The sequence below is a fragment of the Equus asinus genome, chromosome 22, assembly GCF_041296235.1.
Source record: "Equus asinus isolate D_3611 breed Donkey chromosome 22, EquAss-T2T_v2, whole genome shotgun sequence".
NCBI classification, from domain to species: domain Eukaryota; kingdom Metazoa; phylum Chordata; class Mammalia; order Perissodactyla; family Equidae; genus Equus; species Equus asinus.
This window is the reverse complement of record NC_091811.1, coordinates 56,213,436-56,231,472: the sequence shown is the minus strand read 5'-3', so window position 1 is coordinate 56,231,472 and position 18,037 is coordinate 56,213,436. Positions and strand designations below refer to the sequence as shown.

The following is an 18,037-nucleotide window of genomic DNA, read 5'->3' as shown; positions in this document are numbered from 1 at the left end:
ACCTATGGAAATCTCCTCAAATTATAAACTTTTTTGGTTGGGCTTTATTGTGCACGAATTTTAACTCGACAAAACTGTAAAACAAAGAAAGAAAGAAACAATAAAAAAAAAAAAAAAACAGTAAACCTGCAACCCAGCCTGAACTCAACTCGTGCTCTAGTTGAATGAAGGACTGAATTATTATTCCCTCTTATTATTCCTTTGGATGTCCTAGGATTCCCTGACCTTGATCTTTAGTAGACTTTAACTTTTTTTTCTCTCTGCTCCAGATTGTCAGCTATTTTAGTTCAAACGAGTGAACTAATGAATCAAAGATCTGTGGATCTAAATAACTAACAAAGTAACAAACATTTACTTGTTAACATCAATTATGTTTTAGGCATTGAGGTGTTTTTTGATATAATTATAACTAGGTGTATAGAAACTGACAAGTTGAACATTTTCAATCATCTTTCTCCTTCATGGTTTCCCGGGGTACTCTTTCAGGATCTCTGCTACTTAGTAGATTCGCCATCATTAGACGGATGAATAAAGAATCAAGAGTAGAAATGTGGCACTAATTAACTATGTGCTTTAATAGAAGCTTGTTAACGTCTTTAGGACTCAGTTTTCTTCATCAGTATCTTGAAAGTATTGGAGTAGAAATATCTATAGTCTCTTTAAATTTTAAAATTAACTATGCTAGAAATCTGTGACATTCATTTTGAAAAATTCATATGGACAAGAAACGTTCAGAAAATGTCAGCTTTTACTTGTGATGGAAAGCCCGCACAAGGATATCAAATTATAAACTCTTAAAGTTTAGTATGAAGTTTAGAAAGAATATAACTTAAGGCTACAATATCATTAACACCGTGGACAATCTTAATGTAGTTTTACTTCATATTCTTGTAAATGAGAACCAGAACAGTCACTAGGCACGACACTAAATCATATGCAATTTACTATAAGGACCTATTTCTAATTAGCTTAAATTCGAATCATCCCTTTACCTCTTTCATGGATTCATTCAAAGAGTTTAATCTGTGTGCAAATCATCCTGAAGCACTTTCCCATCAATAATGAAACAAAGACATATCGATTTTCTCTTCTTCAGAGCTTCTCCCCTTAAAAATCGAATATGCCCATGTTCTCATTAAGTGATCGTTGTGGAAAGACTAAGTTTAAGTATGAATATTATAATTTGAAAAGAACCAACTTTGCATCAATTCACTAATATATTACTTAAGCTGTTATTAACAAACTAAAGTAAATTTCTTTGGGATTTGTATTTAATTATTCAGTTACAAGTGTAGACACTGAAGACCATATGGCAATGGATAAGATAAGAAAATTTCAGTTGTAAAAAAAGCAAATTATTAGAAGTCATTTTTCCAATTCTGAATTTCTCTCCAATCTTTTCTTTAGAAGTAAAGTACAAATGAAGAAAAAAGTATGAAACTCTTAGAGGACACGCATACACATACCTACACACACCCCTCTAAATTTTTATGAACAATAAAGTGATGAGAAAATCAGCTCACTTAAATAAGTAGTTTTACTGTCTCCATGCTCAGATAGGATATTAATGATGTCATATAGAAAATATTTTTAAATTATAATAATGCACATCTACGGACATCCAAACATTTATTATTTATTGTAATAATGAACCTCAGATAGTTTCACTTTCTTGAAAAAATTATCTTCCTGACCATATCTTTGAAGGCTATTTTGACTTGCTTGTTCCTTAGGGTGTTCAACAGAGGGGCAACTGAAGTATTTAAAACAGCCACTTCCTTATTAAAAGTTGCTGCATCCTTAACAGAGGGATTTACAAACATAAAGATACAGCTTCCGTAAGAAAGTGAGACCACGATCATGTGAGAGAAACATGTAGAAAAGGCTTTTTTTCTTTGTTGAACAGAGGGGATTCTCAGAATCGTCCTGATAATGCATATGTAGGAAAGGATCACGAGCATCAACGTGAAGATGAGGGGGACCGCAGAGGCGACAAAGGCAATCACTTCTATGAAATGTGTGTCTGAACAAGATAATTTTAGTAAGATAGTATAGTCACAGCAATAATGGTTGATGATGTCGGATGAACAGAAAGGCAGCTGCAGAGTCATTGTATGTGGCACAATGACAACTAAAAAACCAGAAAACCAAGAACACAGGACAAGTTGAATGCAGAGTCTCCTGCTCATTATAGTTGTGTAATGTAGGGGTTTGCAAATGGCAACATAGCGATCATAGGACATGGCAGCTAAAAGGTAAAATTCAGTTGCTCCCAGAAGGATGGCAAAAAAGTACTGAGTGAAACAACCAGCAAAAGAGATAGTCTTGTCTCCAGTCCCTATGTTGACCAGCATTTTGGGAACAAAGACAGAGGTAAAAGATATTTCCAGAATGGAAAAATTCCGGAGGAAGAAATACATAGGAGTCTGGAGGTGATAATCCAGCAGGGTCAGAATGATGATGGTCAAGTTCCCCATGACACTTAAGACATAAGTTAGCAGCAGAAGGAAGAAAAGCACAGCTTGAAGTTCGGCGTCATTTGTGAAACCAAGAAGAATGAACTCTTTCACTGATGTTTGGTTTCCCATGGTTAACTTCAGACAAATTAAGGCAGAAAATAATAATGATAAATGTTGGAATAAAACAAAAGGCTCCAGATTTTTATTGAAATATAAAATGAAGGTCAGAAATAATTAAAAGTAAAATTCAAAACGCTGAATCTTCCTCGACCCCTTATTTTTAAAATGACCTATCTTTTAATAAAAAATTAACACATGTTCCTAATTTATTGCAGAAATAACAAAGATCCTGCTTCTTAGGGACATTTTCAATCATTTCTTCTAAATAGTATCAATATTTATTTCTCACCATTTTCCCACTTGTTTATATTTTTGTTCTCATTCCTTCTACACTGATTTTCCTCTCTGTTATTGTGTGCTATCACATGTGCATACACAAAACTAAAGCAAATTTAGAGAGTATGTTTTATTTGAGATTTTTTAAATTAGCCTTTTAACTCTCAGTTTATTAGTCAACAAAATCAATATAATGCATGGTATGAACTATAGGAACAACACTGAGCTTGCTTGTTTTCTTCTCGTTGTTTTGTATTTTTTGCTTATTTCAACTTTCTCATTTTGAATAATAATTCTGTGTGCCTACTGAAGCTCAAAGCCTGTATAGATTTTTCTTTTAATTCTTAATAGTGTTCGGAATTCATATTGCTTACAGTTCTTTGTTCATGTCAGGGCTCAGTAAATGCCATCACCATTTAATATAGATATATGGATTAGTCCTTGGTGAAATAGTAAATCAAAACAATCTCACTGTGCTTTCTTGGTGCACGCAGAATCTATCAACACAGTATAGTGCCTTAAAAAGTCAGTTCAAGCTCAATTCTCTGTACAATTTTATCTAACCATTCCAATCAACAATTGTTTCTCCTCTTCTTTATAAAATTTTACCATAACATAACACTGAGTCGTAAGGTCAAGTTATTTTCCAGTTATATCACGTTATGCACTCTTTATCTGTCCAACTTTAACACCAATGAATTGACCAGAAGAATAGGCTCCTATTCCTTTATATTTTTTATACAGAGCCCGGAAAATTGTACAGTTTAGTAACATTTTAATGCAAAATATATTTTTGACTTATCTTTAGACTCATAGCCCCATTTTATTGAATGCTATAGAGTTTTATGCAAATAAAGCTTCAATTAAGTTTATGCATACAGTTCCTTCAGAATGTTCTTTTAATATTTTCCATAATCAGACAGGAAGAAATATTACTAACAGAATGCCTTTTCCTATTCAAAAAATCATAAAATTCTATTCATTTGATCAATTGTTTCACTACATAGGCTAGTGTATTTTCATATTATAATCCATGATAAGTTAGCAATAGTCACACATTTTATATCTTAAGTTAAAAATTACAGAAATATTTAATACAGAAAAAGGGCAGTTTTGCCAACTTAGGAAGACATTATCTAGTAAAATTGTATCTGGAAAATTTCAGGGTTACTAATATTATAACTGTATCCAATTAGCACTTTTGTAGAAAGTTGTATATTTAAAGGCTATAAGATGCTATGCAGCTATGCAGTGTTATATTAGAAATTCTGGGGCTTGGCCCCATGGCCAAGTGGTTAAGTTCTCGCGCTCCACTTTGGTGGCCCAGGGCTTCACCGGTTTGGAACCTGGGCGCGGAATGGCACCACTTGTCAGGCCGTGCTGAGGCAGCATCCCACATGCCACAACTAGAAGGACCCACAACTAAAATGTACAACTATGTACTGGGGGGACTTGGGGGGGGGGGAAGGAATTCTGTTATGTTAATGAACAGTTAGATTAATGTACAAATAATGTAAATTTAAGTGTCAATTGAAATTTTGGCTGTCTACATCTGAATACGTTATCTTGACTAATTTATAATTAGTACACATTTACAAGTATGAGAAATTAAAAATTATGTACAAATAATGAATTTCATAAGAATGTTTTACATTTAGAGGAATATTAGGGCACTACTTCCCCTATAACAAAATAGTTCATTAAATTGTAATATTGCCACAGTCAGTTGAAATAAATATTAGGGATGGGAACAATTGGTAAAATTTTCTGTTTCTACATAAAAATAACTAGTGTGTCAGATAATTTGAAGATATCAATGTAATCTTCTATTTTGAGATCCTAGATATTAAGACAAAATTCTAACTTAAAAAGTGAATAATCAAGCAATTGCATTCACTAAAGAATGTTAATATTTTGAAATTTCCATTGTTTAAATAGTAATTTTTTCACAAAACAAAACTTTGCAGTCGATTCCCGCTTAATAGAACCACTTTACTGAATGAATAAATGAGTGTTCAAAAACGAGAGTAAAGCAAAATTTTATAATAGTAAGTTGTCTCATCATGTATTAAATAAAAGATGAACAAAATGATAATTTTTATTTAAGAAGTAAAATTTATATTAAACATATTTCTTTCATCATAAAAAAGATGATACTCCTTTATAGTAAAGATTAGTTCTATCAGTGCTATATATATTTTATATATATATATGTATAAAATCATATGTGTATGTATATGGTGATATAATTAATACCTGATCCCAAGAGAATTTATTTGGCAAAAAAACATATTGTCTTCAAAAGATTTACCCCTAGGTCACTGAAAAAAAAAAAAAGATAAGGTTTATGTGCAGTTAAAAGGGTGTGGAAGAACTTCCCCAATTCTTTTATGGATAACTTTAGTTATGAATTCACACTCTCAAAGACAACTCATCCTCATGATGAATTATATGTCACTTTCATGTTTAGCTTCTGTTTCCTTCTGTGGTGGACCCCAAAGCTTTAAGATATCTATTAGTTTATGGAGCATTGTTTTAGATTACATTTAAGAAGAAAGTTAAGAAAATCAAATCTGTGAGAAGAAGAATGGGCATAGTGGAAAAACAGAATATTTGTCATTTGATTTATTTTACCACTTTAATTTTAATTCTGTGAGTATGGTGTAATATTTACTGCCTGAAAAAAAAAATATATGTACTAAAATGTTATGTTTTGAGTTTGTTACCTGTATGTACTTAAATCATTCCAAATTTTATTTTAAAAAGTGTGTGCAGTTGCATCAACAAGCAAATGTGAAATGTACACAAACAAAATAAGGAGACTATATGTTTCTAGTTAAATGTAGCCGTCACCAACCCTCTCCTACCTCAAGCTGGTGAATCACTTCTGCCTTAGGTCCAAATCGGCTCCTTTTGAGGCTGAACTGGAGCATATAAAGACTCAGGACCCACTGGGAAACAGTCCCTAGGCCTTGAGAATTTGTCTGCTTTAAAATGTTCAGGAATGCCTTGCTTTCTATCCTAACAAAGATGGGTCAAGTTAGCAGGGAAGAAGAAAACAAAGGCAGCCCTGCTTTAGAGCGTGGAAGCAGCTTGCGATCCCCTGGATGGCCTTCTTTACCATTCCAATGCTCTTAAAATGTATCCATCACTGTTTTTCTTATTCACTTTGCTCTATGTGAGCGAATATCTTGCTATTCCTTTGTCACGCAAGCCCATTGCCAGCTCAAGCCTTCTGCATCTGTTATTTCATCTTTCTGTGATATTCTTTCTCTAGACATCACGTCATTCAGATCTCTTGTCATTCAGATCTCAGAATTGGGCATGCTCCAGTGGAAGTTTCCCTGCCCGTGCTATCCAACATAGCCACTACTCAACCACTGTCTAACACCTTCACTTGCTTGATATTTTCTACATAGTCGATTTTTTTTATTGTTCACACCATTCTTAAATTCTATTATTTCTTTATTCGCTTATGTGTTTTTGGTCTATCATCCTCAATAAATTGTAAGTTCCGCTAAGTGAAGGACTTTATTTAATGCTGGATCTCTGGGACTTATGAAAGTGACTAGCACATATTTGGAATCCTATAAATATATATTAACTGAATCTTGGTTTTTTACCTAATTCTTATTTTATATCAATTTTCTCCAGGCTTGAGCTCTTCCATTTTATCATCTCCCTTTTTAATCTTTTATAAAGGATCAAAAGTCTTTGAATGAACTATTCCCGTTTTATTTTCTAAAGGGTAAATTATAGGAACTATATTGAGAGTAGTGGATCTGAGGGCTAATGGGGTTGTTAGAATTCTCTCCTAACTGAACCTATAGTTCGTGCTGTAATCAATGTAGTATTCAGATCCATGTGTAAAACAGTCTAAGTAAAAGATAGAAAAATATACTGGAAGCTTGAGGATCAAGTTAACATTCAGGGAGACAGACAAATGAAGGGAGGGAGATTTCAATAAATTAAGTGGGCAATAATAAAGGCAAGTACAAGAAACTAGCTCTGGTACAATGCAAGGTCGACATTCACACCTTCTCTGTACCATGTTTTGTAGTGTGAACAATTTCACTTAGAGTCAAGGATGGATCTGATAGATGTGATTCCCCATTTCATTACCTGGAATTAGTTACGCATCTTTTGTAACTTTGCCATTTCTGCATAACAAATCTCCCCTATAAAACAACAAGCATTTGTTACTGCTCATGAGTCTATAGTTCAGCTGGACATTTCTGCTGATCTGGACTGGGTTATCCCACATTTTGGGGAATCAGTTGGCTGTGTACCTGAGCTAGAACAGCCTCAGCTGGGATGAATGAGCTCTCCTTCAATAGATCTCTCTGCTTCCAGCAGGCTAGCCTTGCCTTGTTCTCATGAGAATCATGTGGCTGAAAGAAAGTGGATCTATTCCGTTTCTTTCTCTTAGCCTCTGATGGTTGTCAACAATCCTTGGTGTTCCTGGCTTGTAGCTGCATCTTTCCAGCTTCTGCCTCCATCCTCATATGGCTCCTTATATAATGACACTACTCATTGGATTTAAGGCCCACTCTAACCTAGTACAACGTCATCTTAAACTGATTACATCTATAAATATATAAGGAGAGCGAGAGAGATTTTAGAGACACAGAGGTACACAGACCTATAGGAAATCTTGACATTTGTGACATGGATGGGCCTTGAGGGCATTATACATCTATAAATGCCCTATTTCCAAATAATAATAATAGAATACTGTATGATCTCACTTACATGTGAAATCTTAAAAAAAAAAAAACTCATAGAAAAAGAGATCAGATGTATGGTTGCCAGAGGCAGAGGGTACAGCTGGAGAATTGGATGAAGATGGTCAAAAGGTATAAACTTCTGGTTTTAAGATAAATAAATACTGAGGATGAAATGTACAACCTGATGACTATAGTTAACGTTGCTGTATGGTGTATTCAAAATTGCTAAGAGAGTAAATCCTAAAAGTTCTCATCACAAGGAGAAAGATTTTTTTTGTAACTATATAAGGTGATGGACGTTAACTAAATTTATTGTGGTAATCATTTCATAAAATATGTATATCAAGACATTATGCTGTATATCTTAAACTCGTTCTTCAAAGCAACCCAAAGATACTTAAATACAGAAAAAGATGATTGACAAGCTAAAACAGTTTAAGCACACTCCAAATAAATATATGATTTACTTCAAGTATTTCAAATACACTGAGCTGCCACTGCTATAACAGTCTCCATGTGACTTCATGTGAATCTCCACTGTCTCCATTTTTGTGCCACTAAATCACAATTCAAAATCTGATTCGTTGAGCTTAAATGTCTACAAATGAGCTGCAAGGCAGTATGGTAAAATATATATCTGGCCCTCACATCTCCTCCATGGAAAATGGTTCCTGCCTTCCCCTAAGACTCACAAAATAGGTCCGGGGGCTAAGCGGTTCGTAAATAATCACTGTTCTCTTCATTCTGAATATATTACATTGTAATAATACAGTGAAAACTCACATAACTTTGCCACAAACCTATGTATGAATCATGGTTCATGGAGAATAAATAAATTGTTTCTGAGTATCAGGGTCTGAATTCAAATTAGTGCTTATTTGACTGCCAAGTAATATGTTTCATTCCACAATGAATCATCCTTTTTCATAAATTTTTTCCTTTCATCTACCTGAAAATTGCTGTATAAATTCTAAGAAGTAATAGCTGATTCATATAAACTAATAGCTTATTTAGGGCTGGCCCAGCGGCGCAGTGGTTGAGTTCACACATTCTACTTCAGTGGCCTGGGGTTCGCTGGTTCGGATCTCAGGTGTGGACCTACGCGTGCTTGTCAAGCCATGCTGTGGTGGGCGTCCCACATATAAAGTAGAGGAAGATGGGCACAGACGTTAGCTCAGCAGCAGCCTTCCACAGCAAAAAATAGGAGGATTGGTGGCAGATGTTAACTCAGGGCTAATCTTCCTCAAAAGAAAAAAAAAAAAACTAAGAGCTTATTTAGCCAATAATCAAAGAAGTCTAGAATCACATCACCAAATATTAATACTAAAGTAATTTTATTAAATAACCTCATTTAAACCAGCAAGTCATTTAAAGAGTTTGCACCATGAATTCTTGGCAACAAGAAATCTCCACCTTTCAATAGACCTTTTAAACAGTCACTTAAAACACATTACATGACTGATCATTGCATCACATTAGCTGCAGGATATATAGTGGTTTGTGGTGAATATTTTCATTTATCCTTCATAACTTTTTCCATCCTGGTCTGTGCCCTAGAAGACTGGCCTTTATATACTACATCAACAGACATTCTTGTCCTCTGTCTCAAAATTGCTTTGATCAAGAACAGGCACCAGCAAGAAATGTGAGAAAGTCAAAGCAGAATAAGGCTGGGATGGCAGCCATCCTCTACTAAAGAACAGATTTCCTGGTGGGTGGCTTTTCCTCATAGTTTAGTATTCTCCAGGTTCCAGTTAATACTTCTTCACCTTGCCCTTTCAGATGAAGAGATATAAAATTTCCATCATATGAGCTGTGTGATTATTATCTAACCCTGCTCCCCAAGTTGTAAATAGTCCCCTCATAAGGATTCTCTCAATTATTCCGATTTGAGAGTACCATATGTTTCTTGCTGGGACTCAGTGAGACACTGAGATCCATCATCATAGTTAGTGACACTGACAAAATAAGAGCAAATCTTCTATTCCTCTTAAGCTTTTGTTCATGGGTTCCACTCCCTACTTTGTTTAGGAAAACTCTACACAATAGGACTCAAAATAAATCTAACTTCTGCAAGACTCTTCAAGTGATTGTCCTCTTGACTGCCCCCTTCACTTCCTTGTTCCTTAGGCTGTATATGATGGGGTTTAACATGGGAGTGACGATGATGTAGGACAATAACACTGTCTTCTTGTTCTCAGGGGACTGGTTGGATTTGGGCCGTAGGTAGGTCAAGCTGGCTGTTCCATAGAAAAGGGATACCACAACGAAGTTTGATGAACAAGTGGAACATGCCTTCTGGCGACCAGTAGCAGAGAGCATCCTCAAAATAGTTGTGAGAATGTGAGTGTAGGAGACCAAAATGAGAGAAAAGAGAAACATAATAAATAGCAATGTGGAGGCAAGTGCTTGCATTTCATACGTGGTTGTATCCTGAGTGACTAGCAGTACTAGGTTGAGCGGCTGGTCTTTGAGTGATCAATCTCTATAGCGCACCATCCATGGTCTCCACTGTGAAATATGAATAAAGCTATCCAAGAAAATTGTCAGGTTTTTTTGACAATTAGTGTTGCACACTTTCTACTTTGAATGGGCACATTCAAATTCACTAAAATTTTGGAGAACCAGAGGTTTATAGTGTCACAGAATATACATCCAAATATCCCCCTCAGGGGCCAGCCCAGTGATACAGTGGTTAAGTTTGTGCTTTCTGTTTCAGTAGCCCAGAGTTCACAGGTTCAGATCCTAGGCATGACCTACACACTGCTTATCAAGCCATGCTGTGGTGGCATCCCACATACGAAATAGAGGAAGATGGGCACAGATGTTAGCTCAGGGCCAGTCTTTCTGAGCAAAAAGAGGAGGATTGGCAGCAGATGTTAGCTCAGGGCTAATCTTCCTGAAAAGGAAAAAGAAAATGGTAGGCAATACATTACAAAGAAAACCTTGGAAACTAATGAAACAAAACATACATACAGAAGAGAGCATCAGTGGAGCCAATCGTGATTCTTTGAAAATAACTAAAGTTTGACAATGCTCTGGAAAGATATACTAAAAAAATAAAGTGAGGAGAAAATAACCAAAATAAATAATAAGTAAAAGGTACTTCCCTTCAAAAGTTCCAGATAAAAAAGGATGGGTCAAATAAATATAACAGTGTAGATAAATAAAATTTTGAAAAGTTAGGAACAAAATACAATTAACCAAAGCTAACTTAAGAAGAAATCAAAAACTGGATTAGTGACACAACAATTTGTAAAAATGAATCAGTAGTCAAAAAGAATTCCACAAAAAAATATACACCCATTTGTCATAACTAGAAAGTTCTACCAAGCAAACTAAGACCCAAAAAAAGAAAAAAATCAAGTCTTTCACAAACAGTTTTTTTGTGTCTAAATAATAAAGAGATATTAGTATTCCTCACTTATTTTATTGAGCCGGATCACTATTGAGACTTAAACTCATAAATTCTGTAATAGAAAGGAAAATTACACATCACTTTCATTCTTGAACATCGACATCAAGATCCAAAATTAGATGTTTAGAAAACTAATTCAGCAATGTATAAAAATGTTAATAAATAATGATCCAACTTCACATTAGAAAATCAGTCAAGACAGCTTGCCGTTTTAAGAGATTAAACATGGGAAATCACATTACGTCTTCATTGGCTGCATAAAAAATTCTTGATTACATTTTACAGCCATTCTTTATAAAAACTCTCAACAATCTATTGAAGGTGTCGTAATTATCTATTTTTATGTAACAAAATTACCTCAATACTTAGAACAATGATAAACATTGATTACCTCGCAATTTCTGTGGTTCTGGAATTCAGAAACCACACTCAGAAACGTTTATCTGGGGGCAGTTGGCTCAGAGTCTTTAATGAGGCTGCAGTCAAGATATGGTCACACTTATATGTGGAATCTAAAAAAGCTGAACTCACAGGAACAGGGAGTAGAATGGTGGTTGCCAGAGCCAGGGATTGGGGGAAATATGGAGATGTTGGTTAAAGAGTATAAACTTTCAGTTATTTGATAAATAAATTTTGGGGCTCTAATGTATAGCATAGTGACTATAGTTAACAATAGATATTGTATTGTTATATTTGTATTATTTGTATTGTTGTACTTGTTATACAAGTATTACATACTCGAAGTTTCTAAGAGAGTAGATCTTAAATGTTCTCACCACATGGACATAAAAACAGTAATCATGTGAGGTGATGCAGTGTTAACTAACCCTATTGTAGTAATCATATTATAATATATACATGTATCAAATCATCATGTTGTCTATCTTACACTTACACAATATGTCAATTATACCTCAATAAAGCTGGAAAAAGAAAGCTCAATAAATCCAGGGCTGCAGCCACCTGAACACTAGGCTGGGGCTGGAGGATCTGCTTCCAGATAGCTCACTCAAATTGCTGTTGAATTGGTTCTGACCATTGGCAAGAAGCCTTAGTTCCTTGACATGTAGAGTTCTCCACAGAGCTGCCTGAGATCCTCAGGACATGTCAGCTGGCCTCTCCAAGAGCAGTGCTTCAAAAGAGCAATAGGAAAGAACCCATATCCTTTTTTTTTTAATTTATTTTTTGTATTTTTTAACAAGAGCTTTATTTATTGAGATATATTTGACAAGTAAGAATTTTATATATTTAAGGTGTACAGTTTGGTGATTTGATATACAGATACATTGTGAAGTAAGTACCACATTCAAGCTAATTAACGTATCCATCTCTTTGGATAGTTACCAACATACTTTAAAATGTAAACTTAGGGGTCACGCATCAACATGTCTCCAACATAGTAAGGGACTATGAGAGGGCATGAATACCAGGAGATGGAGACTATTAGAGGCTGTTTTAAAGGCTTATTACTACAAAAGGCAACTTTCTTAATCTAACAGAGTGTACCTAAATATAAAAGCAAAGGCAATTCTAAGGCTTGATGTTACAACATTGAAATATTCTCTTGTATGATGTGCTCAGGTAAGTTAAAAAGCACTGAAAGATAGAAAAGATTAGAATAGAGGAAATAAAATGGATACTATTTGCAAATAATAGTTTATGTATAATTCTAGATATTTTATTTTTTAATCATTTCTATCCATGGAGATATGGATACATATGTATCTATGTGTGACAGATATAGATAATTTAAAAACGATATAATACACAGAACTCAGATTCTCAGTTCCCTGGGTTTTTGTTGTTGTTTGTGAGGGAGATTGGCCCTGAGCTAACATCTGTGCCAATCTTCCTCCATTTTATTTGGGATGCTGCCACAGTGTGGCTTGATGAGCAGTGCATAAGTCCGTGCCTGGGATCTGAACCTATGAACCCCAGGCCGCTAAAGTGGAGTGTGCAAACTTAACCATTACGCCACCGAGCCTGCCCAGTTCAGTGGTGTTTCACAATTTTATACAACCAAAAAAAAAAAAACATTAAATTATTTCACAGAGGTTCCTCATGAGTCTTCCAGTCAATTCCCCTTCCCCTAAAGCAATCGCTTTCTGATTTCTATCACCATAGATTTGTTTTTGGTACTCCAGGAATTCCGGTAAATGCAATCATATAGTAAGTATATGGTATTTTGTGACTGTGTTCTTTCATTCAGCTAAATGTTCATCCATGAGGTAGAGTGAGTCTGTTATTCATTCTACTTTTAGTGGTATTGTATGAATATAACAAAATTCTCTCTATTCCCCTGTCGATACATTGGTGTTTCTTTTACTTTAGGCTGTGATGACTACAGCATTTATAAACATTCTTGTATGTATACATGTGTTCTATATTTTACGTTTATTTTCATTCCTCTTGGCTAAACATCTAAGAGTGGAATTTCTGGGTGAAAGGGTCATAATATGTTTAAACTTATAAAAAACTACAAACTATTCTGAAAATTGGTTGTAAATTTATAAGAATTTCAGTGTTCCACATCCTCAACATTTGTTTTTCAATATTTTTTTATTTTAGCCTTTCAAATAACTTGTGTTCTACCCGTTGGCATATGACACAGTATCATATGTATCATAGGATTGGTATATATCTTTGTGGATGGTAATTTCACAGTTGGTTGGAACCCAATACAGTAAGTGTCTAAAAAGAATTAAGTGAGAAAAATCAAAGTAGTGGTGCAATTATTTACTTATTAACACAGATAATTAGAATCTTGATTTGCTTTTGGTTGCATGCATTTAAAACTTGGTTTACTTATTTGGTTGGTTGGTTGTTTAGTATTTATTTTGATAATAAATACTCTTCTATAAGTACGAATGTATATGACTTTTAAAGATGTCTTAAAAATCACTGCACTATTACTTATCAAGAGCTTCAGTATTATATCTATAATTATACTATCTTTTTATCCCCAAGGATTGCCCTGCATTCTCAACACTGTAAAGTGAATGTAGAAACAAGTATCTTCATGTTCTTTAAAGTAAATTCTTTGAGGTGAAGAGAATAACCAGAATGATTGGGAACCCTCTTTCTTTCTTATAGGTCTTTCATTTCCTTTTTTCTCCAGACTCTCAATGTTTATTAACACAACTTCTATCATCTAGTTCACCAAAATTTATATAGAAGAGACAGCAGAGGGCCTTAAAAAGAAGGAAAATATTATACATGTTGGTATTAAATGAGACAGCCTGACTTCAAATCCCAACTCCACATCTTTGTGTCTATAGTACCTTGCGAAATTATATAATAACTCTGTGTTTAAGTTTTCTGGTCTCTATAATGGGGATACCAATAATAACTCTTTCAAAGAATTGTCATAAAAACTAAATGAGGTAAAATACACAAATTGTCAAACGTGTATCTAGCCATTGATAAACATTAAAAAATATTAGCTCTTATTATTAACCATATATTATTACTATTACTATTGCTATTATTATAAAGATGATCTTAACACTGTTGCAAGTGATGGGTGAATGTAAGCCCCACAAACAAGGTTTTAGAATGACGTTACAGTGAATCCTTGTCTCAAATCAGACATCGTTACGTAATAAAGCATAGATCTTAATATGATAAACAGGTTTTTTTTTATTTTTCTACCACGAAATGCTCATAGGTTTTTAATTATACTTTAATTCAAAAATTAAAATTAAGGTTATACTATTCTATTTTCAAAATATAGGGGGAGGAAGGGCTTTCTTCTAGAAGACTCCTTCTCTTTAGCTATTACACAAGTTCAGTGTTCTCCATCTGAAAAGCATAGTGAATAACAATAATAAATAAGCTTGTCCTCTCCTTTCTTTTTCTCTCTAAATATCAGTCTTTCTCCTCCCCTTCATGGCCAAATGTCTCCAAAGTGTTGATCCCAATGATTTCTTTCTTTTTTTAACTTCTCTTTACTCAGCTTCAGTCTGGTTTGTGCTCTTACCTCATTTTCAAAATTGTTCTTTTCTGAAGTCATCAATGGCCAGTGTAGGGCTATAAATCAACACATAACTAAAAGCTATTTTTTTCTCAACTTCTCAGAAATGTTTGGCACACGTAATCACTCCTTCCTCAAATACTCTTTCCTTGTCTTGGAAAAATACCATGTTGAGCCACTTTTTCATCCTAAGTTTTGTTTTCAGGACCACTCACGTTCTATGGGATTAGAGAAGGATATGAGAAGCTGTCATAGAATCTGAAGTCCATACAGTATTTTTTTGTTATTATTGGTAAGACTCATTCCCATCTGCTCATTGTCTCACCAAATTTTGTGGCCCTTTACCAAGCGATTCAGATCAAAAGCAGATGTGAAGCGGCATGTGAGAACTCTTGACTTTCTTCTCTTAACAAATATGTTACATTCAACAATATACTCATATTAATTCTTGACACCATCCTCTGGTTTCAAAACTAGACTGAGAGATACCTAACATAGAGTGCAGGTGGAGATTAAATTAGAGAAACGTAGTATTAACTTTTGTTTTGTTAATATTTTAGTATAAAAATACATCAAAGATGGACACTTGTTTCCATATCTTACTATTGTGAATAATGCTGAAATGAACGAGGAGGTGTAGCTGTTTCCTTAAAATACAATTGTTTCCTTCAAATATATACCCAGAAGTGGATTGCTGGATTATTTGGTAGCTCTATTTTCAATTTTCAAGGAATGTGCATACTCTTTCCCATAATAGCTGTACCAATTTACATTCCCACTAACAGGGTACAAGAGTGCCCTCTTCTCCACATCCTTGTCAACCCTTATCTCATGTCTTTTTCATAACAGCCATCCTAATGGGTGTAAGGCAATATCTCAAAGTGGTTTTGGTTTGCATTTCCCTAATGATTAGTGATGTTGAGCACCTTTTCATGTACCTGTTGGTCATTTGGATGTCTTCTTTTGAAAAATGTCTATTCAGGTTCTTTGCTCATTTTTGAATTGGATTATTTGCTTTTTGCTATTCAGTTGCATGAAATCATTAGACATTTTGAATAATAACCCCTTCTTAGATATATGGTTTGTAAATATTCTCTCTCATTCTGCATGTTTCCTTTTCAATTTGTTGACTGTTTCCTTTGCAGTGCAGAAACTTTCTTGTTTGATGTAGTCCTACTTGTTTATTTTTGCTTTTGTTGCTTGAATATTTGATGTCAGATCCAAAAAAACCCATTGCCAAGACCAACGTCAAAGAGGAATATTATTCAGCCATAAAAAAGAAGGAAATCCTGCCATTGGAATGATGTGGATGACGCTAGAGGACATTATGCAAAGTGAAAGAAAGAGAAATATGATATCATCTCACTTATTTGTGGAGTCTAAAAATAAAAGCTGAACTTATAGAAACAGACAGCACAGAGGGTAGAATGGTTTGGGAGTGAGGTAAATGGGTAGATGTTGATCAAAGGGTATACAAGCTAGTTACGAGATGAATAAGTCCTAGGGATCTAATGTACAGCATAATGACTATTGTTAATAAAGTTCTATCACATGTTTGACATTCGCTAGGAGAGTAGATCCTAAGTATTCTCATCACATACATACAAAAAAATGACAACTATGTGAAGCGATGGATATGTTCATTAACTTGACTGTGGTAATCACTTGCCAATGTATATCAAATCACACAACATAAACTTTAAATATATGCAAATTTTTGTCAATTATACCTCAACAAAGCTAGAAATGGAAAAATAAAAGAAAAAGAAAATTGGTTGTACTTGAAGCAATGAGGATCTTTAAGAAGGAACAAATTCTTCATTTCTTGAGGACGTTGCAAAGAAACACTTTTTCACATTTTTAAAATTATTAATTATTTTAATTAACTCCATTGGAAATTTGGAATTTCCCTGATCAGGCTATTTATGTATTCTTCTAACAATTTAATCATAGATAGTGAATAAAATGAATGCTATCTGTGGAGTTTAAAGTGCCTAATTTTTGTACTGTGCTGTGCCTGGTGATATCACAAAGACCTGAGCATTTAGAGCCATTTGAAGAACTTAAAGAAGATTACTATGGCAAACACTCACAAAGTTCAAGAAATATCTCAATTGCGTGATAGAAATCCATTAGAAACTTTTAGTTTTACATATTGAAACTTAAGGGATGGAACTAATGGCAATAGATTACCTCTGGAAAATGTATTCAAAAAATGAAAGCCAAATTTACATTGAACATTGATTGCTGTTGTTTCTGAAAAAGTTCCTCTTGGGACAAATATAATTAAGCTGTGCAGTGGATGCAATCCCTATGGTATCTAATCAGAATAGAAATAATGCCTATTCCATCAATGTGGAATCATAAGAAGTCTAGAAATCCAACGAGGAAAAGAAAATTTGCTTTGTGATTCTAGATATGTTCTTCTATTCATAATTTCCTGTAAAATTACACTGAGGTTGTGGAAAGGAGAGTCTAACTCTTTTGGTTTCCATGGATTTTAGCTGCCTAATAATTGGCTTATTCTTTTCAAATCAAAGTGAGTAGAATTATGTATCAAAATGAATAGATAAATGACTGAAAACATACTCCCTTTCAAACTTTTAAGTGTGTTTTTAAGGAAGTGTATGGAATTAAAAAAAACAGAGCAGTGTACCATTATATTTTAATCTATATGTGTAGGTTTTATGTCACTCGTTTACAATTAGAATGCCTTCTTGTATTACTTATGTTATAGCCTGTGTATATGATTAGAATATCAATAAGATAAAAATGCAAAAAATCGGATCATGTAACTTAAGCCATTGTTTTCTCTAAAATTCTGTGAAAACAGCATAAGATCCAGAACTCAAAATCATGAAGGAATATTACATCCATTTTAATTGGGCAGTTGTTTAGAAAGATTTAGCAAAAGGAATCTAAGTTCTCAGCTCTCATGTCAGACCATTGATCCCAGGAAAGCTCCTTTTTCTGAGTTTTCATAGAGGCCTATGATAGGTAACTGGATTCCTTTAAGTTATCTGCCCTCTTCTTCTCTCCACAGATGTCTGGTTCTGAGTCTACA

At 34.2% G+C, this 18,037-nt stretch overlaps 1 protein-coding gene across 1 annotated transcript; it reads right to left on the bottom strand.

Annotated features, from left to right (window-relative positions):
* Positions 1-1,664: 1,664 nt before the first annotated feature.
* LOC106832596 (olfactory receptor 2AP1-like) lies at positions 1,665-2,588 on the bottom strand. The gene has a single exon (XM_014843432.3). It carries the CDS (start codon positions 2,586-2,588, stop codon positions 1,665-1,667), a length of 924 nt encoding a protein of 307 aa, XP_014698918.3.
* Between the last annotated feature and the right edge of the window lie 15,449 nt (positions 2,589-18,037).

Coding starts and splice junctions, on each gene's coding strand:
- LOC106832596 (XM_014843432.3), bottom strand. CDS start 2,588: ATGGGAAACCAAACATCAGTGAAAGAGTTCATTCTTCTTGGTTTCACA.